Source organism: Egretta garzetta, unplaced genomic scaffold (genome assembly GCF_000687185.1).
Source record: "Egretta garzetta isolate BGI_Z169 unplaced genomic scaffold, ASM68718v1 scaffold16, whole genome shotgun sequence".
Taxonomy (NCBI): domain Eukaryota; kingdom Metazoa; phylum Chordata; class Aves; order Pelecaniformes; family Ardeidae; genus Egretta; species Egretta garzetta.
The window spans coordinates 1,663,590-1,685,681 of NW_009260022.1; the positions used below are offsets into that span (position 1 = coordinate 1,663,590).

A 22,092-nucleotide genomic window follows, 5' to 3' on the forward strand; every position below is an offset into this window, starting at 1 on the left:
CATGATGGAATTTTAGCTGCAGTCCTCCTTGGTGCCATTCCAAACCCACCTAAGTGCAAGATTCTTCACTGGTAATGGATTTTTAATTATTTCCTGCAGCATTAAAACAGGATTATGAATTTTTTATTATTATTTTAATTCCCCCCCCCCCCCGTAATTAACAATAAAATCTAACAGGATTCTGCAGCAGGACCTCTTTCATGTTCCCAGTTAACCCTTCTGCTGCTACGAGTCAGTGCAGCTTCCCGCAGCAGTTTGCTAGAGACCGTCCATGACAGAATGCACCAGGTGCATTTGCCTGCAATGGAAGAGCATGCTCACAGGGAGACCTGCAGGAGTTGGGATGTGTGTGGATGTCTGTGTAGGTGTAAAGGGTTATGTGCATCTGGTTGAACAGAGGAGAAAGCATCGTGTTGCAGTTTATTTAGCAGGCTTCAAAAATATCAATTTGTTGCAGCTGTCCCGGAGTATGTGTATTTAGCGGGAGAGTAAAATAGGATCATGCTGATTGTATTCTAACTATTGTATTGTTTTAATTTGATAATCGTTTCTTGGGTATACTGTCTTACTCAGAAGTAGTTGCTTTTTATTGCATTTGCTGTATTTTTAATGTGCTTACTCAGGAGAAGGACTCTTAAGAAAAATTCTTGAAGGCTACACCAGAGATTCCGATTATGATTTCAGATCAAAGTATTTTCATTGGGAATATTTTCCACTTGTTCTTTTTAACTGAGCTGTCTGGAGGTATTAAGAAGAGATGGTTCAGCTCTTGTTAGTGAAAATTGTGAAAAATATATACAACTGATATGGTAACAGACGTAAAAGATCTAAGTGCAGGATGTAATGATTAAAGACCATTTTTGTTTAATTCAGCAATTCTTCCAGTGCACAGTGTGTTGCCAGGCAGGGGATCTGAATACAGGTGCTTATGCCCAAACCTTGTTTCCTGAGCTGGCAGCTCTGCAAAGGCAGCATATTTGCACCTGAATAGTGCTTTCAGCTGACCCCTCTGGCCTTACATGGAAGTAGTGGATTCAAGGAGTCATTTCTGGCCCTTCTAGCTAGAGGGAGGGCTGGTCCAAGGTGCAGCTTTCAGGATAATAAGGAGGTGAATTGTCTGGAGTCTCACTCCTCAACACCAAACCAGAAACACTTCAAAACTGTTGATTCCTCACACTGAATGTTGTGGAAAATATCTCCTATTTTGTTCACTGGAATGGATAGCATGATAAAGGCAAGAAGACATTATTATATTGTATGTGACTTTTTCTTTTTTTTTTTTTAATATGGTCTAGAGAATTGGCAAACTATCATCACAATACTAAGTGAATTTTAAACTAAATGTTTTAAGAATTGATACATTCAGGACAATTCTAAGAGGCCAGCTGCAAAGGAAAATGGTTTGCCTTGAAATAAAAACAAATGAAAAAATCCATTTCACAGCAGCCTCTTCTTCGATGATAATAACTGAATTTAACAAGATGTCCCACAGAAAATTCTATGTAGGTATATTCCTTTACATTGTTTGTAGCTATTTGTGTTGCTCTAAATTTTTTCTGTGTTTTTTATATTTTTAGCACTTTTTTATGAGAGAGGCTAAACAGTAATTAAGAGGTGCAGGATGAAAAGATGGCACAATCAGTGCTGGTACCACCAGGACCTGACAGCTTCCGCTATTTCACAAGAGAATCACTTGCAGCTATTGAGCAGCGTGTCAATGAAGAAAAAGCTAAAAAATCCAAACAAGAACGCAAAGATGATGATGATGAAGATGGCCCAAAGCCCAATAGTGACTTGGAGGCAGGAAAGACACTGCCATTTATTTACGGCGACATACCTCCAGGAATGGTGTCCGAGCCCTTGGAAGACCTGGACCCATATTATATCAATAAAAAAGTGAGTGTGTTGTCTATTTCTATCAGACTTTAATAAGATTAAAATACAAGGAACCCTCTCACAGACATAGTATATCCAGTATTTTGGACCTGGTCTTTATGTGTAATACATTCCCGCAGCAGCTGACTTCATTGGCAGAAATCTCAATTATAAGAACAGAAGTTAGTAATGAAAGTTTGTGAGACCTGGTCTGTAAGTAGGGATGTATTTAGGGTTTTTTTAATATACCTGGTATTTTACTAAAATTTGTAACTTTCAGTATTTTACACACAGAAGAATTGAAGAAGTAGCACAGGGGTTATCTTTAGAATTATTATTTTATTAATTGCGGTATTATAGATGTGAAAGGAACAGATCTTCATTACGAAACCCATCTCAAAGGTAGCTAGTCACCTTCTCAGTTGCTTTCTTCACTGTTGCCTGGAAAGCCTAGGTTGCATTTTCTTGTTGCTGGGAAGAATAGGGAAGTATGTAAAGGTAATTTCTCAGGATATGCTGAATATCTTCCTCTTCCATTTTGTACTCTATAGAGGCATCATATGTCCGACTTAGATAGTCTGGGTGAAAAATTTTCCGTATCTGGATTTATATTGTTATATGATTGTTATCAAAGAGGAGGTGTTTAAAGAGGGAAATAAATGAAGAGGAGGTGGGAATTCCTCTTGAAGTGTCGACGGAATGTTACATAATTCTAAACATATTTTATAGAGATGTCCATTTTTAAAAAAATAAAACCACATATTTTCTTTTTGTTGACATAACAACAACAACTCTTGTGGCCAAGCATAAAAGTGCTGAACTTCAGACTTTTGACCAGATGGCCTTGGGTTTCTGCCAGAATTCCAGTCCCTCAGATTTTGGCATCATATGTATTGCACCATCATTATTCTACAAGTAAAGAAGAAATTAGCGATACTTCTTTATTTTTGTATCTTCACAATTTTTTTCGTGTGCTTTCTTTTCTTTCCTGTGGAAATTAACTAGTGAATAAAAACAAGTGAATTTTAAAAAACCAGACAAACATGAAAGCAAAAAAACTACTTCAGAGAATAAAACCTCCAAGAATTGTTAGGAGTCAAACTTGAACTAAGTAAAAAAATACAAATAAAGATACTTCCTGCAAGAATTAAGGGAATGCCTCATCACTAATATGTTGAAACAGTAACCATATAGGCATACTGTGATAAACTAGGGAGAACAGCTTTCAAAAAATCTGCTGTACCTTAAATGGTCATTGCAGAATTTCTAAAACTCAGTTCATGCTATGGACAATCGTGAGTTAAATTTGAAAACAATGTTTTCAATTAAATATCGTGTTCTGCTCCCTTTGCTGAAGTGGTTTACCCTGTTGAAGTCTGGAAGTAAGGCAAATGGAATTTGGGTCAAAGTGCTGATCACTTTCCTTCCTTCTTTTCCAGTTCTACAGTAGTAAATATCTAAATTCGGTGCTGAAAATCCTAAAGTTAGCACACGTATTATCATGCTCTGGAAACTAGAACAGTAATTCTGCAGTTAACTGTGGATGTGAAGTAAAATCCCGCTGAATTGTTTCTTCCTGATTGAGAAATGCATAGCAGTTGTCTTGATCTTTTTCAAAAGCATAGTGGTTTCTAGTGGGAGATGTAAGACTCCAAACTACACGTGCGGTGCAATCATAATTTCTCCTATTATTGTTCTTGGTGTTCTTTGCATATCTTTGAACATCCTTGTTTAGGTAAGGCTCCATTTTAATTTTTTAATATGTCTTAATGAGTCAGTATCACACAAATGATGCTTCATCAGATGTTTTGTCAGAGTAAAGGTAACAGAAAACATTTGAAATACTCTTAAGTTGAGGGCAGGTTTTCTTGAACTTCAGGAAGAATAGTATGAGAGTTGAAAAGCAATGGTAGCAAAGAGAGTACATTACAGACCAGTCCTTTCTTCTCTACAATAAAGGACCAAAGTATGGCTTGAGAATCAATGGGTATGTGGGAATGCAAATATGTTCAGCTTGGAAGAGCTGCAATTTCTGATTTCAGGCGGGGGGGGTGGGGTGGTGGGGGTGGAGCATTGTGTTTTCAGGATTTCAGCTGCTGTATTTGGCACACCTGCTCAGAAAGTAAAGCATAATCTTTACAAATGCTGCCCTCTGATTCCAGCTGAGGCAGATCATGGCTACTGGCAGTGCTCCAGGTTTGCATGGCTTATGTTCCCTTTGGGCTTTTTAGAGCTGCCACAATGCTAGCTAGATCCACTTACCTTCAATGAGAATGAACTTTCACCCATGTGTAGAAAGAAGAGATGATAGAAATAGATAGGAATTTCCCCAAATGCATGGAAATCTAAATAATTTTAAAACTTACTGCATGTTAAAGAAAGGCTTTATTATTTATTTCCCAGGTTTTAAGAACAGTATTACATTTATAAATGCTTTTTTTAATGTTGTCAGTATGCATGAGTTATTGTTGAAACTGTGGAGAGACAGTGACAATACATGGATTATTGAATTCTGTATTATGTAAAAGTAAAGCATGACATAAGAAAAATAGGATTGCAGGTATGAAACTCACAAGAAATAGCTGGAAAGTGGAGTAATATGTTATTATTTTCTTAGAGTATAGCAAAAACTATCCAGTACATCAGTGTTACGTTGAAAAACTAGTTATTGAACACTCTCAATTTCCTTATTTTCATGAAGAACACTATTTAAATTTAGATCACTTTATAGTACTATTGTCATAGTACTTTGATGTGATAATTAATGCTTGTTATTTGATTCAGGGGATGTTGAAGTTTTAATGACTCATTTTTTTTTAGTTGCATACCTCAGTCTATATGTTATAGGGTACAAAAAGTATACTAATTATTCAAATATTGCGTACATTTGTGCCTTATATACCTGTCTGTTTTCTAGCTAGCAGTGTCAGGATTACTTATGATTTCTATATAAACTTATTCAAATGGTTTCATGCAGTTGTATTTATAGTAATTTGGCTGGACTCTACTATGTGTGAACTAGACAAGGGAATTGTGATTCTGGAGGAGGTGTAAATGGAAGAAGAGTTTGACCAAATACGATTAAAGGTGAAATGAAAATGATTCTGGGTTTGAACTCGTAACTTGTTTGTAACTTGGTATCTTTCAAATGCTATTTTTCATTCTGTGTTTGTTTTTCCAGACCTTTATAGTATTGAATAAAGGGAAGGCAATATTCCGATTCAGTGCCACCTCTGCCCTGTACATGTTAACTCCTTTCAATCCTCTTAGAAAAATAGCTATTAAGATTTTGGTACATTCATATCCTTTTCAAGTGGTTAGTCTAAAACTGTAGTGCATGAGATGTTACTTAGTATTTAAATCATTCTCTGGCACATGTCCCAGGATCAATATGATCTGTAGTGCTTTGTCCCTCTTCTCTCCACTATTTCTGTCTTCTGTTCTTTTTCTTATTCCCTTTTTACATTTGTGTTCATTGCTGGATCTTAATATAGTAATATCAGAAGCTAGAGAACCAGTCACTGTCCTTTGCAATTTCTTCCTGTGTCTTTTTTCTTCCCCCGCCATTTTTTCCCTTCCCTCTTATTTTTCCTATAATCATCACGTCTTTTTTCATCTTTTCCCCTCCTCCACATTTTTCATAAACTGCAGATATATTGCTCAAAATACTTTCAGTTCTTCACTGACACTTTGTGTTAAAAACCAAATCTTTGATCCCAGGTTTGTGCTGGCATGAATATTTAGTGAAAATATGGTTTCATTATTCCTTTTCATTTTCCAACTCAGATCACAATTGCAGAAAGATAGGTATATAAAACAGCTTAGTTTTCTTGTTTTATTATATGTTCTCACTCCTACATGTCTCTTATTTCTTGATCATTATTGCATTAAGGACTCATAATACTGTAGATGTTTTAATTTCAGTCTTCAAGTAGGTAGTGAGATATCCACATAGCAGATAGAGATTTGCAAAGCTAAGTTATCATAATGACTTACCTATTATTTTGCCTGTTTCAGTGTTTTGATAGCTGACCATAGTAGGTGTCCCATTGGTCTGATCCCAAAGGCTGATACGAGCAATGAGGGCATTGACTTCAGCAAGTCTGCTTACTTAAGGAGAAATACAACTGTTTGCACACTGACATTTTACAACATTCTAACGTAACCACACTGAAAGCAGTTTTGTGTAGCATTACATATAGGGATCCTAAGATCATGTACAATAAATCTTGAAAGGTTTTTTTAAAATCTTGGTGTAATGGAAGTCTGATAATTACAGTGGTTGTTATCTGTTGGATGGTGTTACCAATGGCTAGCCTACAAATGACTTCAGAATCAATAGTGACACTACATAGCCTGTTTTGTATTTGCTTCCTGCAGGTATCACTACAAATAATTAATTGTAATTATATGACACTCCTTAGGATGTTATAGAGCATTATACAATTAGATGGAATCACGGAAGTTCATGGGACTGAGATGGTGGTGAAGAGCTAGAGTCATCAAAGTCACAATGTTAAAAAACATTTAAAATTGTGGGAAGGTATATTCTGGTTATTTCTCTACTGATGAAAGCATAGTGAGGATTCAAAACTCCAAGAGACCATTTCATGAAAAAAGATTTTGAAAGCCTGTGTAAAATACAGGCTTGTTAAACACTCTTATAACACATTATTTTTTATGGTTTTAAAAATACCTTTCTTTCTCTACTGCTCTGTTTGTATTTGAATTATATAGTGAGAAGCTAGATTCTGAGTAAAGGATTTGAAATATCTTTACTGTGGAGAAAACCTGAAGAATTGTCTAATGCCACAGTTGTTTGACAGTTCAGAAGGCAGAGGTATTTACTTTTCCGTGAAGTTTTTTTTTTTCATTAACGTAGACATGCAAAGAAAACTTTGTGAGGGAACCTCACAGTACTTCCCACCCCATTACTCGGATTTCTATTGAGGAGCACCGTGTAAACCTGCATGTTAGTTACAGAAGCTAAAGCTCTTCTCAAAATCGAGCTTTGTCCTCCTTCTAGTTTTAGGTGATGGTGCCATCATGTGGACATTTTGTGCATCGTCCGTGTGGTTTTCATTTTGGTTGGTATTTTAATTTCTAAGAAGGATGTCAGCAGTCCTGAGAGCGAAAGGTTGTAGATCCAGAGCAGTTCTGGTAAAATCAACGAAGTTATTTAAGACTTGGACCTGTTCTGGAATTCTTTTTAGATTTTTTTTTTTCTGATAGTATAATGTGCCTTCCTGTCCACCAACATTTATATTACAAAAACCACATATAAAGCAAACAGTAATAAAATAATTTTCTCCCTAAAGTTTCTCTATGCTCTCTACTACTATGTGATAACTAGATTTAAATGTATGTATTATAATGATCAGCAAAAATATTGATACATGCCAAATTTATTGTAAAACATAAAAGTGAATAAAATGTTTTTCACTATGTTGTATGCACAAAGTAGATCAGATTTGTCTAGATCATCCAAAACAAATGCTTTTTGTGTTATTCCACTAAATTAGAAGCTACTACTTCAAACTTTCAGATTTTTATTCAAAAGAAAAAATCATCTAAAATCTTAAAATTAAGGGTTGGGATTTTTTTAATATCTTCCACGTTTTCTGATTTTTAGTATGTGATTGTCCTCTTTTAGCTATGAAGCAGTGACTATGGAAGCTTTAGCATATTCAGGACTTTTCCCAAATGTTAACAGAGCAGTGGAGGGATAAATAGCTCCTGATAGTGGAAATCTGCCAAAGCAGCATGTTATTTGATACTCTTTGTATGAGATTTTCTGGCTTACAATCCTTAACTCTTAACCTACATTATTCAGCATGCTTATCATGTGCACTATTTTGACCAACTGTGTATTTATGACCATGAGTAACCCTCCAGACTGGACAAAGAATGTAGAGTAAGTTAAATGAATTTTCTTTGAATAATATTCAGTAATCTGAAATAAATGGCTCTAAATTATTTTATATTAGAATGGAATCCACTGGCAGCATCTACCTTGTTGGCATATCCTTTCAACAGCTATTCTGATGCTAGTTTCTTCTGTGTAATATTAAATACATATATTTTACAACATTTCCCTCGCTATAAGTTGTTCAATGTCCATCCTCTGTTTGCAGCACTAGATGGGGAATGTAAGAAGAGAAGCTAGTCTTATGACCATGTAAAAAGTGGATTGTATTTTCCACTGCATTCTATGTTACATCTGTGGAAAAATGTGGGGAAATACACTCTTCCATCTCTATTGCAGTAATCATTACAGATAAAGGGATTGTCTAATGGATGGCTATGTTCACCATAGTGCAGCTTTCCTTTACCAAAGACAATCTAACAGTGGAAAGCTTGTATGAAAAATAAGCTATTAAGTCTTTAAGTGGTTGGCTCTTCTTCCCAAGGAAGAGAAAAGGTCCAATATGATGTCACCTACTTGGTGTCAATATACAGCTGGTGCATATTTTGTGATAGTTCCAAGGCTGTAGACCACAGTGTGGAACACAGCTCTTCATGGTGCTTCATTCTTGCAATAGCATTTTATGCTTCTGCTGCTTCTTCATTCCTAACTGCTTTGGATGATACGTACCTGTTTACTCTTCAGTAATCAAACATAAAATCATAAGGCTATTAAAGAAGTCAATGGAGGCATTCTCATTTTGAGTTCAGTATGAACATACATTTATTCAGGATGTCTAGCATATCGAAAATATTTATAAAGAAAGATAGCTAGCTTGACTATTTCTTCATGTCATTATATTGTGCCTTTTAGATATACAACCGAAATCCCTCATCTATTGAGTAAAGTTGTGCATGAAAAATTTTTGGTTTAGTAATTGAACTGAAAAAATTCACATTGGAAAATTGTTTTCAGGTTGGCTCAAGTCTGAAAACCTTTCAAGCCTTTTAAGCAGTTTAATTTGAATTATTTTCCATTAAAGATATACATGCAACTAAATTTAAAGATGACGTCTTTTGGATATAGAAAATTGAAATTACTCAGAATGCCACAATTAAATATTTTTACTTTTTACATTTCCACTGCATTTTTTAGTCAAAATTAGCACCTGAATTTTATTGGCATTAGCATATGTTTTTGGTTGCTCCTGCATAGGATTTTGCATCTGAAAACACTCATTTCATTCCAATACTATGCCTGTCTTGCTGAAGGTGAAGTACTGGACACACCTACTCTGTAACAAAGTCAATGAGAGCTGATGAGGGTTGGCATATTGCCAGCTCATGGTACTAAGCAACATTTCAGAATAAAGATAACACTGAAGAAAGAAATTTTTAGTCTGGAAGCAACTTCTGAAATCCTAGCATAATCCGTCAGTGTGTTTGGTTATAACATGGATTCAGATTGGACATAAGCATTGCACCAATGAAGTAACCAGGAATTTTGCAACTGTCTCATTGGTATAGATTATAGAATTTGAAATTAAGCTATGGGTTGTCATTTAGTTTTTTAATCATAGTTTGATTCCTCCTTCTTCCTTATTGTATAAATTCTGCAGTTGTTTAAAGTTGGTTATAACTTCCATTAAATTCTTATGCCACTTAAAGAAAAGAAGATGAGAACAAAGCAACTAGAGACGACAATGTGTAATAACATGTATATGTTTCTATAAACTCTGTCTTGCATATTTCCTCAGATACACATTCACTGGAATTTATACCTTTGAATCACTTATTAAAATTCTTGCAAGGGGCTTCTGTTTAGAAGATTTTACATTTCTTCGAGACCCATGGAATTGGCTAGATTTCACTGTCATTACATTTGCGTAAGTCTACTTTTTTTTTTTTTTTTAATCTTTCTGAGAGCATGAAATTAGTGACTAAAAATTGCCTCATATTTTGTCAGCCAGAACATTTGGAGCCTGGACTTCCTGCGGTTTCAATATGTTTCTTCTACCTCTTTTACACATTTTAGTATTTCTAAATAAGCATGTGCTGCAGAGGCCAGCATGGTGTGCCAGCCCGTTAGGATTGTGAATGCCATCAGCCTGAACTGTTCATATCCTGTCTTCTTTCTGCATACCAGAATTAAAGGAATCCTTTTGACTTCCTGCTATAAGCTGACCAAATTAGGTTTCAAACATCAAGTCAATGAGGTTTATTTTGATAAAAATTATTTAATTTTATAGTCAGAAGAATATTTGTAACGCAGGCAAAATACAGTGAACGGTGAAGAGGTCTTGATCAAAGACCCAAGCAAACAGGATAAAATATGCCTCAATTCTGAGTAACTGTGATTTAATCCTACAGGTATGTAACAGAATTTGTAAACCTAGGCAATGTTTCAGCTCTTCGAACTTTCAGAGTATTGAGAGCTTTGAAAACTATTTCTGTAATCCCAGGTAAGAAGTAGTTGGTGTAAGGTGTTAGGCCCCTCGTATCTCCAACTGTTATTTGTGTGCTGTCATTGTGTTTGTGTGTGAACTCCCCTATTACAGATATGTGACAGAGTTTGTGGACCTGGGCAATGTCTCAGCGTTGAGAACATTCAGAGTTCTCCGAGCTTTGAAAACAATATCAGTCATTCCAGGTGAGAGCTAGGTTAAACACTGAGGCTGACTTTTGTTCCACAAAGGCTGTACTCACATTTTTAAAGCATACGCCTTGTTTGCTACACATTGTTAACAAAATGAAAAAGCAGGAATCAAGACATGTAATTTTATTTAAATTGATTCTTGCTTCTCTTATATTAGCTGTATTTTCTTTTAAAAAAATCAGCCTTTGAGTTTAACAAATTATTGCATGAGATATTTGCAGTAAACAGCCTATGTGATTTGCATCTTATGACATCAAGCTTCCCTTTACATGTTTTAAATATAAGTTAATTTTAAGCTTTCATACTGATGCAAATTTTATCATTTAATGCAGGCACTTGATATAGCAACTTAATTCAGTTTTAAGTCTTGTATAAAAAATTAAACTCTAAAGGATAGCATGGGCCATGCATGGGATATTGTTTTAAAGATGTCTTTCTTCTCCAAACCACCATGCCTCTTATATTGTAAGAAGATTATTATGAGGATATCATTCAAATATGCAATTATAATGACTTTATAATGGGTTTACTAATGCCGAATACTTTTTTAAAAGTTCATATAAGAAAGGTTTGGGCAAGAAGCATCAGCAAAAGCAAACGATGCTTTTCTATGTAGGGTTGAGATATAGCATGAATAATAAAATCACTTGTTTTGGCATAAACACTGTGTTTGGTATTATCTACTTTTTATTTCTGTACACTATAAAATAAACATAAACTTACAGCTTTTCATTCATCTTCACAAGTAATAAGGCTTTTCATGAAAATTATTGTATCACAAATATTAGACTCATTCAGTTGTCATTTTGCATGAAATCTTTATCTTCTCAGGAAAAATCACATGATTTTTTTGTGTGTTTAGTATCTGCTTAGCATCATAATAAAAATCTTTTCTCTTTGCAGGCTTGAAGACTATCGTGGGAGCCCTAATTCAGTCTGTGAAGAAGCTCTCAGATGTTATGATCCTGACTGTGTTTTGTCTGAGTGTATTTGCACTAATAGGGCTGCAGCTGTTCATGGGCAACTTGAGGAATAAATGCCTGCAGTGGCCTCCAGACAATTCTACTTTTGAAACAACTGTTATTTCCTACTTTAATAGCTCTGTAGGTGAAAATGGCACATTTATTAATACAACAATGACAATATTTAACTGGGACGAGTACATCGAAGACAGAAGTAAGAGTTAATTACATCATCTACTGCATTGATTTTCTGGATTTTTTTTAAACAGATACAAAAGCATCAGTATCTTTCCATTGCAATTAAAATGGTGTAATTTGGCCAAGAGGTGTAAAAGCACTAATTTTGTGTAGTAAATAAAAGAAGAGTCATAATGTAGTTTAACATATTCATAATATTACACGTGGTACCAAACTATGTTTTTACCTTTTACTGAATGTGACTTTGAGAATAAATACACATTGCAGCACAAAGCAGAAATTTCCATGCTAGCTTCAAGTCTCCTGAAATAGTGTGACAGTCCTAATATAGGATCTGAAATCATATAGCTACATTAGTGCAAGATAATGCCCAATATCATAAATCCACATTTGAACATCAGTTAGCTCATGAATCCTGCCATAGCATGTAAATGCAGCTGCATTGATTCTTTTGGAACTTGATGAGTGTCTCTGCACCACAATCCCTTGCACAGCACAGACATGCCTTTATAAGAGTACTGGTAATTTATCCCATCCTGCTTATCCTAGCAAAATAAGAACTAGATTCCCTATTATCTATCTTTTAGTTTGTTTCTTCTCCGTGGAAAATCAAGAAATTAGCATTTTGGTTTCCTTTGCACCTCATAATACAGTATTTTCACCATTTTAGGTAGGTAATGTCACTACTGTGTTAACAAAAATCATTTTAAAATTCAGGTAGAACTACCCTGAACATATTTTTGCCATTCTGTCTTTCACAGTAGTAAATAGCTTGTGTCTCTCCTGTTTATCTATTCAGTCTCTCCTATATATTAGCGTATTTACAGGTTTAACTTGGTAATTAGGCATAATCTTAGGGTTTTTATAAAGTCTGGATAAATGTTGTAACCGATGCCTGTATCACTGAAAGTTAGGGAACTTCTGTTTAGCAGCTAAATGCTTTTGAATCCAAGTTTCATTGCCTTATAATCTTTTAATATACTTATCATCTCATCAGATTTTGGATGATAACCTATTCTTAAAAACATCTGAAAAGCAGATTCCATTCCTCTTCAGCCACTTCTGGTACTACATCACAGAAGTAGGAAGTTTTTTCTAAATATCTGACCTAAATTTTCCTAATTTCAGATTGAATATATTACTACTTCTTCTGTGGACTTAGAAATAAGATAATCATAGACTACTTTATATTTTAAAACTGTTATCTTCTTTATTTCTGGTCTTTTCTAAACTAAGCAAGCCTTTTTTCTGTTTTGCATTTTCTATCTCTATTTTAATTTTTTTTTTCTTTGTTGGACTCTTTCCAATTAGTTTGGGATTTGGGGTTTTTTTCTTTGTTTGGGTTTTTTAAAATAACATGCTCAAATCTGGTGCTTACTACTCTAATAAAGGTACAAATTACTGCATGTGCCATATATGGAAGATTCCTATTAAGACATCTCAAAATTACATCAGTTTTATATCAGCACCCTATTGTTGATTCACAGTCAACTTGCAGCTCATGACAGTCACTGCATGTTTTGTACTGCAGTGGCTGTGGCCAGATCCTGTCTATTTTGCATTTACGTATTTGATTTTGCCTTGTCAACTGTAGCATTTTCCACTTGTCTCTGTTGAAATAAATCCAATTGCTTTTGGACCAGCTTGTCAGTTTGTAAAGGTCATTCTAAATTTCAATCATCTTCTCTCCTGGCTTGATGTCTTCAGAATACTTGATGGATTTTTTCTATTATTTCAGGTCTTGAGTTGGTAATGAAACTTGTTATGAAAACTGTGTATAGCACAGATCCCCGGAGGATCTTCAGAAAGATGCCCTTATGAATTGACATTGGGCCACTGGCAACTGCTCTCTGAGAATCTGTTTTTCAAGTATTTTGTGATGATTCCAGCCAGAACATATCTCCTTTATTTGCTTATGAGAGTGTCATGTAGGACTTGTAACCATGACAGTTGTCCTGTTATTAAGTTGGCAGGAGACAGGAATAGTTTTATATATGGCATATTTTTTTATAAAGTCATATTGACTGTTTTTATTACTTTATTGTTATCAACTTTGTATTGAAAAAAAAATCATTATTTAAATGCTTTCCAAAACAGTGGGCTGACAGTTGAGCTGACTGGATAGTTTAACTGGATCCTCTACTTACCAGGGGAGGAACTGTGCCACATAAGAATGTGAATTAGGCCCACAGACAGTTTTGAAAATCCAGCTTTGTGCTTATCTGCATCTTTAAACTTTTTAAGCTTTTTAAGTAAGGTTTAGATCTTTCACAGGACATAACTATAAGAGCACTGGAATGTCTGAAAATCCACTGTTTTCTTATCTGATATCTGAGAAGAGATTGCAGATGCATAAATTATGCACATAATATCTCTCTCTCTTTAAAATAAGCAGATTTTATGCTGTCTCTATCATATACTGGTGGTGACAGAGTAGAAGCAGTCAATAGGAACTGGTTGCAATTCTCTACTTGTCTCTCTAGCATTAGCCCTCAGTTAGTTCATGCCAGCTAAGCTAGTCCATGCCAGCTGGCAGTGAATCTCAAGGAACCATCTGCTTCCTGGGAACAGCCAGAACATACCTAATTTTGGCAACTTTAGCTTAATATGCCACCTGACCCAAAAATCTCCACTAGAGATTCCCATTTTACCGTAAGAATCCCAAACTAGGAATTGATGGCAAATTGGTTTTCCCATGCTGCCTGAAAGCAGCACAAAGAAAAGAAAAGAATGTGCCAGGAGCTTTTAAGAATTCCATCTCTTTAAATTATCTTTTACTTCATGTTAATAGTTAGCCTTTTAACAAAATACATCTAGATACTTCAAGCACATTTGTCTACTAAAGAATTCGGTGTAGTAATTTTTTGTACTGTACAATAAAAGCTTGGTTTCTCCCTTAGCTGCTCAAGTTAAGATCCAGTTAGCAATTCCTTGTGCATGTTGTGTTGTGTTTTAATGCTGCAAAAATTTCAGTACTTTTTCAAGTAATACTTGGATAAAATAATATGTAATGAATAACTATAAATGAATAACGCTAAATGGTGTTTATCAAAATGCATGAAAAAAGGCAGGGAATTACCCTCATCCTTTGTTTTGTTCTCCTCATGTTTGTTCACTCATTTGATGACATACACAATTTAGTAATCCACCCATTGTATCTTATTCATTTGGGTAGGTTACTGAGAATTATCTGTACAACTACCTTTCTATTTTCTAAAGAAAGGTCAATTTCAAGACTTTATAGAAAGTCATCTTCCTGTCAAAACAATATCTTCCATGCTTTTTTCATTCCTAATCATTATATACTGCAGTTAAATGGTTAGTTCTGCTTATTTCTTTAAAGTGTAAAAGTCTGTATCATTGCTTAATTTCCATTAGGTATAAATTATGTATTTCTCATCACCTTTTTATTTATTTATTTATTTTTTAAACAGACCATTTCTACTTCTTGGAAGGACAAAATGATGCTCTGCTGTGTGGCAATAGCTCAGATGCAGGGTAAGAAAATGGTCAACATTTTTCATTATGCATCAAGAAAAAATAATTAGCTACTTAGAATAGCTCAGGTAGTCAACTTTAGTATCACTGTACCATAGAGTTGCAAATTACTGATGTTTTGCAGTTGAAGCTATATTTAAATATAACCACCTATGTGATTTGAGTTTACACAAGCACTTTCTTCAGTGTCTTAGGCTAGTTTTATAAAGGTAACCACATGAATGCTATGTGCATAAATGTTGCTGCCAACTTGCTGACAACTGTATATCATTATCCATGCTAGTTGACATTCTTCTCTGGTGGATATGTGTTGATATGACAAATTGTGGGGAAGGGTAGATTACTATTAGTTATATTATTAAAGCATTGAAATATCATTAGGAAATGGAATTAAGAATTGAAAACCAATAAGATATATATTTTTATCTTAGGCATGTAGAATAAAATTTTACTTGTTCATGATTTCATTAGCAACTGGTACTCCTGAACAATTTTGTGATTTACTATAGCATATCGTAATTTAGAGTAGTTGTTAAAAATAGCATTTCCTCTTCTTTTGTAGTCAATGTCCAGAAGGATATATATGTGTGAAAGCTGGTAGAAACCCCAACTATGGCTACACAAGTTTTGATACATTCAGTTGGGCATTCTTGTCACTGTTTCGATTGATGACTCAGGACTTTTGGGAGAATCTTTACCAGCTGGTGAGGACTTACTAAAATAAACAGCACCATCACCAATATCATTACTACATAGTACTTGCATAGTTATTTTCATTCACATGTCCCTAAGGGCTTTGGGACAGAAATCATCTTTTATTTCATATATGTAAGCTGTCTAAAACAATAGAGGCCTTGTTCATGATTTAGGTTCCCATGTGCTACTCAAATACATAATAAGAAGTAGCTGCTGTTATATGAAGGTGGTTAAGCGTTACTGTTTTTTTTCACAAGTGAGTAAATTAAGTTAAAGCTTCTTATCCAAACATGCTGTAAATAGATGCTAGTTAAATTGATTTGCAGTCTAATACAAATATGTTGTCTTGGAAAAGGTTACATCTTGTCCCTGAACTACTTATAGCCTTAACCTGAAGGACAGTGGTGTTGTACAGCATGACATTTTGTATGCTACACTGTCTTTGTGGCATTGTAGTTTGGGACTGATGAGGCAAGAAGGTAAGATGCTGGTTAGTGGCCCCACTACTGTTAGATTTAAAGGCTATAATATAGATGTATACCGGGGACAGCAACTGCTACTACAGATTCTCATTGGTAGAAGTTCTGAAGTATTCAAGCTACAGAATCTTATTTACCTTGACCATAGTAGACACAAAACTTGGATGTTTGCACATGTAGCCAGGATACAATACTATTTGTATATGCAAAAAGTAACTAAATAATCTTGTGCTAACACAAAGCAATCTTATAATGTATTTCTAGATTATAACACAGATGCTACCATATTATGGGACAGTATTTCAAAGTCTGCTAAAAATATGTATTACCTCTTTTTCCCCAGACACTGCGTGCTGCTGGGAAAACATACATGATATTTTTTGTTTTGGTCATTTTCCTGGGTTCTTTCTACCTGATTAACTTGATCCTGGCTGTGGTTGCTATGGCCTACGAAGAACAGAATCAAGCAACCATGGAAGAAGCAGAACAGAAAGAGGCAGAATTTCAGCAAATGCTGGAACAACTGAAAAAACAACAGGAAGAAGCTCAGGTATCCCTGTAAAGTAAAATTCCTTCTTCCATTCATGATTGTGATTGGATGCTTTATGTCCACATATGAGAATACTTTTACTCCCCTACTCCTAACAATATATTGCCTCCAGTCTTATTCCTTTGTTTTGCAAACAATCTTTAATGTTTTCCATTGCATTGTTTCTGCTGGCTTGAGCGAACCTGTTAATTTGTGACAGAAATTATAACCAATAAGCTAAAATACTGGATTTTCAAAATAACTTTTCAAATTAACTTTTTTACTGAGCACTTGAACCAAGTTGCCCAGAGTGCTTGTGGAATCACCATCCTTGGAGATAATCAAAAGCCATCTGGATGTGTTTCTGGGCAACATGCTTTAGGTGACCCTGTCTGTGCTGGGGACTTGGACATGATGACCTCCACACGTTCCTTTCCAACCTCAACCATTCTGTGAAATGGAGATGGAGATGTGGGAGAAAAAAAAAAAACAATGGGAATTCAGCTTATTTAAGTAACGGAAGCAAAACTATTGTAGGTGCTGTGGGAGAAATATTTTGCTTCAGCAACATTTGGCTTTTTCTACTCCTTCCTCAGCTCTCACAGCAAAAAGCCATAGTGTTCCAGTTTTCTTTAAAACTAGAAAAAGTGGAGAAACTGGAGAAAACACTTCTGTGGTACAGACAACATGATTACATACTGCTTTGAAATTCCTTTTCATTTTTTGAAGACTCTGAAGTCTTTAATAGGATAATTGATAATGTCTGCTTGGCATGTGGCCACATAGAGCAGAAGTTGAACTATGTCTTCCATGTAACCACGTGACTAAAGCCAGCAACAGGGGGTTTTTTTTTGGTTGATCAGTTGGTTTGTGTGTTGTTTTGGGGTTTTTTTTACTTTTAAATAAATGTTAATCAAATGCTCCACAAATGTTTGAAATTTCAAACAGAAACAGGTTTCTGATAGTCTGAAGTTTAACTCAAATCTCTGATTTCGATTTGCAAAACTGAAATAGACAATGTTACACCACATCTTTAATAAACTGGAGAGTATTCAAAATCCAGCAAAATGCTGTAAGAAAGTGTTGCTTCCTGTTAACAGGGATTTTTCCTGTTGTTTGAGCCCTGATTTCCTTACTTTTACATAGTATTTCAGGTGAAAAATTCATGGCAACATTTTACTCCAATCTAAAACAGATGCTTGTTAACTTGATTCTCTGACAGCACAATTTTCTCTTGGGCTGCTCTAACTCCTGGTTTATGGAGCAGTGGAAAATTATGGTTCCTGTGGTATTTCACAAATTATACATCTTACGATATGCTGGGTTCAGTGAAGTGGGATCATTGCTTTTATTTCAAAATCACTATTTTTTTAAGAATGGCAATAAATTAAAATAGTGAGTGGTGTGTGTTTGTATAAATGTTGTAAATTGCATATGTGCTTGTACATATAGGCAGCAGCAGCAGCTGCAGCAGCTGACTCAAGAGATTATAGTGGCGTAGGTGGAGTAGGTGGATTCTCTGAAAGTTCTTCTGAGGCATCAAAACTGAGCTCAAAGAGTGCTAAAGAGAGGAGGAATAGAAGAAAGAAAAAAAAGCAAAAGGAACAATCTGAAGGCGAGGAGAAGGATGGGGAAGAATTTCACAAATCTGAATCAGAGGACAGCATCAAAAGGAAAGGTTTCCGATTTTCCATTGAGGGGAATAGACTGACATACGAGAAGAGATTCTCTTCCCCACACCAGGTACCATAGTATTATTACCTCTTAAACACCTCTGTTGTCTACTCATCATATAAACAAAATGCTGTAAAGTAGTTTGGTCAATTCTTGCAAAAGATACCACAGATTCTCTAATATCTTAAATCAAAGTATGACCAAGTTAACACTTTCAGCCAAAGACGAAACTGTAAGAATTTGAGAGATTTTGTTTTTATTCTGAATTTATGTGTGAAAAATCAAAAATGTGTATTAATTAAAATGAGTTGTATTTTAAGTTTCTTAATGAAAATGGACCTATCTCCCCATCAAGATGGAAGTATTCATCATGATCAGTAGTTTCAAAATTTGGTGCACAAAGGAATTTAATGTATTAAATAAGAAAAGTACTAAATTTAGGATGCAAAAAAACCCCAGTAGAAATTGCATAAATGTTTGCGTGAAATTTGACAAATTAATTATGTGAGACCATTAATTGTGTTATCTTAAAGAAAGTGGAAATATCTGTGGCAATGTGTCCTTGCATGTTGTCCTGGTTCTCTTACATTGAAACATCACTGACTCAGAGTGCCATCTGCATCTGCCATCCATACATTTATTTCATTTGATAGTTTTGTTGTGTTATCCCTTCTACAGTTTTCAAAGTTCCTCTTCATTTTCCCACCTCCAACTTTTCCTTCAGAACTTCAGGCCCAGATCTCACATCCATTCTGTCCTTTTTCTGCCCCTTTGTGTGCCTCAGTATGCTTCTTCCTTTTATCCCCACCTTCTCAATTCTCCCTGGTCTTTATGGCTTGCTTTCTCCCTCTTTTTAGTCACTGTTACTAAAATCATTCCTTCCTTTTTAATCCTCTTCTATTACTGTCTCTGGAAAGCCTGTTTCACCCCTAAATAGATCATAAACATCCATATTCTCTTCACGTATCACTTCCTCCAGCTCCCATTCCCAAAGAAGCTCAGACCTCCTCATCCAATATTTTCGTATTAAGGACTGTCCTCCTTAGACCAGACTGTGGTGGAAATATAATGTTTCTAGCTTCCTATTTCTGCCAAGTTAACTCCCCCTTCCACTTACTTCCTAACATACTTTCTTTTTTAATAGCACTGCATCCTTCCCCCCCGCCCCCCACATTGGTCTGCCACCATTTTATGTTGTTAACTGTGTAACTAGTCTCTGTAAGACTTCATTGCTGAGTTTAGTTAGTTCATGATTCATTCTGTTCCTTATACAAATTTTCACACCTATATCCATTAACTTCAACTTCATGTTGAAGACCCATCTGATCCCTTACGTGCCTATTCTTGCTTGTGTCTTCATTCAATCTGCAGCCTTATTCAACTGCAGCTCAATTCATCCATCATGTAAGAAATGAAGCATTCCTCATACAATTTGCTTCTCTTACCTTTTCATCGCCAAGTTCATTTACAGCTGTTTACTATGACAGTCTAGCAATCCCCTCCCCTCTGGTTTTCCAACCCTAGTTCCTTTTCACTCTGGGCTCTAGCCACTAAACAGAAATTCCACTCACCAGTTTTTAATAACCTTTTCCTAGACAAAACTCAGGTTTATATCTCATCTTTGACATTTTCCTTGACATTTTACTTGCCTTCAATGTAACTGACCATTATGTTCATCTTGAAAACTTATTCTTCCTAATATTCATGATTTCACCTCCTCTCAGTTCTCCTGGTTTAGCTGTGCTTTAGAAGATGCTTTTACCCCTTTGACAATTTTCTAAGGGATTTCCACAAGGCGTTTTGCTGGTTCCCTTCTCTCTCTCGTTTTCTTTTTCTTTTTTTTTTTTTTTTTTTTTACAAAAAGGCACACTGAGTAAAAACAGTGGAGTATTTTGTTTGTTTCGAACTACAAGGCAGCAAGAAAATGTAAATGTTTTTCATGAGTCTAGATTCATACTATCAAAATATCCTAAATCAAGTTTATGAAACCTGAAAGGGAGTTTTGAGCTCTCACAGCCTAAGCTGTATCTGCTTATCCGCCCTGAAGAGCGGCTGAGACAACGTCTCAGATGGATGGAAAACATTCCATAAGCAACTGCGGAGGGTGTGGTGGCACAGCAGCCTGCAGAGTAGCACAGAAAACACATTGATTCCTCCTGCCTACTGTGTCTCCTATTAGATTCAGTGCACCAGAAATGGCTGCTGTGACTAGGCAGCAGTGAGAGTGGGGTAGAAATCAGAAGGAAACTGGTGGAATACCAAGAAACGTTCATTTTTTCCAAGAGATGCTTACTGGTCACTGCTAATACCGTTAGATCATGCGTGGTGGGATTTAGCAGAGCGCTTTCTCCTAGCTGCACTTATCAGTGTGTCATGCTGCACACATGGATCTGATCTGTGTTTCAGGGTGAAGACAGTCCACTATCCTTTTGGCTTTGAAGACAGAGCATGCAGAAGTACATTTCTGACTATTTTAAACATTTCTAGCATATCCTGTCGTTGTAGTAGCTGGATTAACAAGACCCAGTATTTCAAGTCCTGGAGGAAAATATGTCAAGGCCTTTGTATATTTTTCTTTTTTTTTTTTTTTTTTTTTAAACTCTACTCTGGGCCCACAACTGTGAATCTTTTTTAACTTGGACCTCTTTCCATGTCCCAATTACTGCTGTACTCATCAAGAATGTTGTTGCAAAGAGCACTAACCTCTCTCATTGCTTTTATCTAATCTGCTAGTAAACATATCAACCTGAAGATATTTTTAATACCATAAAACATACGTGCCTAAAGTTCTTCCCAACCCACCTTGTCTACTTACAGTAAACAAGTTGAGTCCCACCTTTGACCCATGCCAGCATCCATAACCTCCTGTTAAATTTTCAAACTAGTTTCTTTGAACTCTTTCTGATATGCTTCCCCTCATGCTTGGAAGAAGCTCCCATGAGTTTCCACAGAACACTTCATTGCTTTCCTCAAATCCCTCTTTAAAACTCTCTTTTACCATGCTGCCTACAGAAAGCTTGACAGGGAAGTGACTTCAGGTGAGCTAAGACCACTGTTTATCATACCCATCAATTTTGCCTCCTTGTATTCCCTCTCTTTCTGTATCCATCTGTTGTGTTACACTTAGATGATAAGTTCTTTGCAGAGTGCCTTTCTGTTCTGCGTTTTGCAGTACCTAGAACAATGGGGATCAGGTCCATAAAGATAAGTTGCAGAAGAGAAACAAAGACACTGCTTTGTTATGTACCATCTCTGCTATTCATAGAGGTCTTGGGTGAAATCAGGTACTGATGCTAATCAAACAAGTCAAGAGAATCACTGATACGAATTAAAGTTAAGGACATGTATAATTATTTGCAATATTAGAGCATTATTTTGACTCTAATCCTGAAAAGATCCTCCCATAGCAGAACGTTTACTCAGAAAACTGATGAAGATTAGGGAGGCTGTTCATACAAAATTACAGGCATATCTTTGCATATTCAGGGTAGTTAACACTTTAAAAAAGAAATAAAAAAATTATTGTGTCCTACTTTTCTAGTATCTGAAAAATATTTTTTAAACTAGGCGGTATTTGGGAGCTACCTCTCTGTACAGACTGAGTCACAGGAAATTTGACTA

The 22,092-nt window shown here is 35.6% G+C and overlaps 1 protein-coding gene across 1 annotated transcript in view; it reads left to right on the forward strand.

Annotated features, from left to right (window-relative positions):
- Positions 1 to 1,629: 1,629 nt before the first annotated feature.
- SCN2A (sodium voltage-gated channel alpha subunit 2) overlaps positions 1,630 to 22,092 on the forward strand; it is a 58,466-nt gene continuing 38,003 nt past the window's right edge. The window contains 10 exon segments of the mRNA XM_009640745.2: positions 1,630 to 1,896; positions 5,057 to 5,175; positions 7,700 to 7,789; positions 9,537 to 9,665; positions 10,338 to 10,429; positions 11,339 to 11,611; positions 15,030 to 15,093; positions 15,656 to 15,797; positions 16,612 to 16,818; positions 18,250 to 18,540. Coding sequence (XP_009639040.2) covers positions 1,630 to 1,896; positions 5,057 to 5,175; positions 7,700 to 7,789; positions 9,537 to 9,665; positions 10,338 to 10,429; positions 11,339 to 11,611; positions 15,030 to 15,093; positions 15,656 to 15,797; positions 16,612 to 16,818; positions 18,250 to 18,540 — 1,674 coding nt within the window.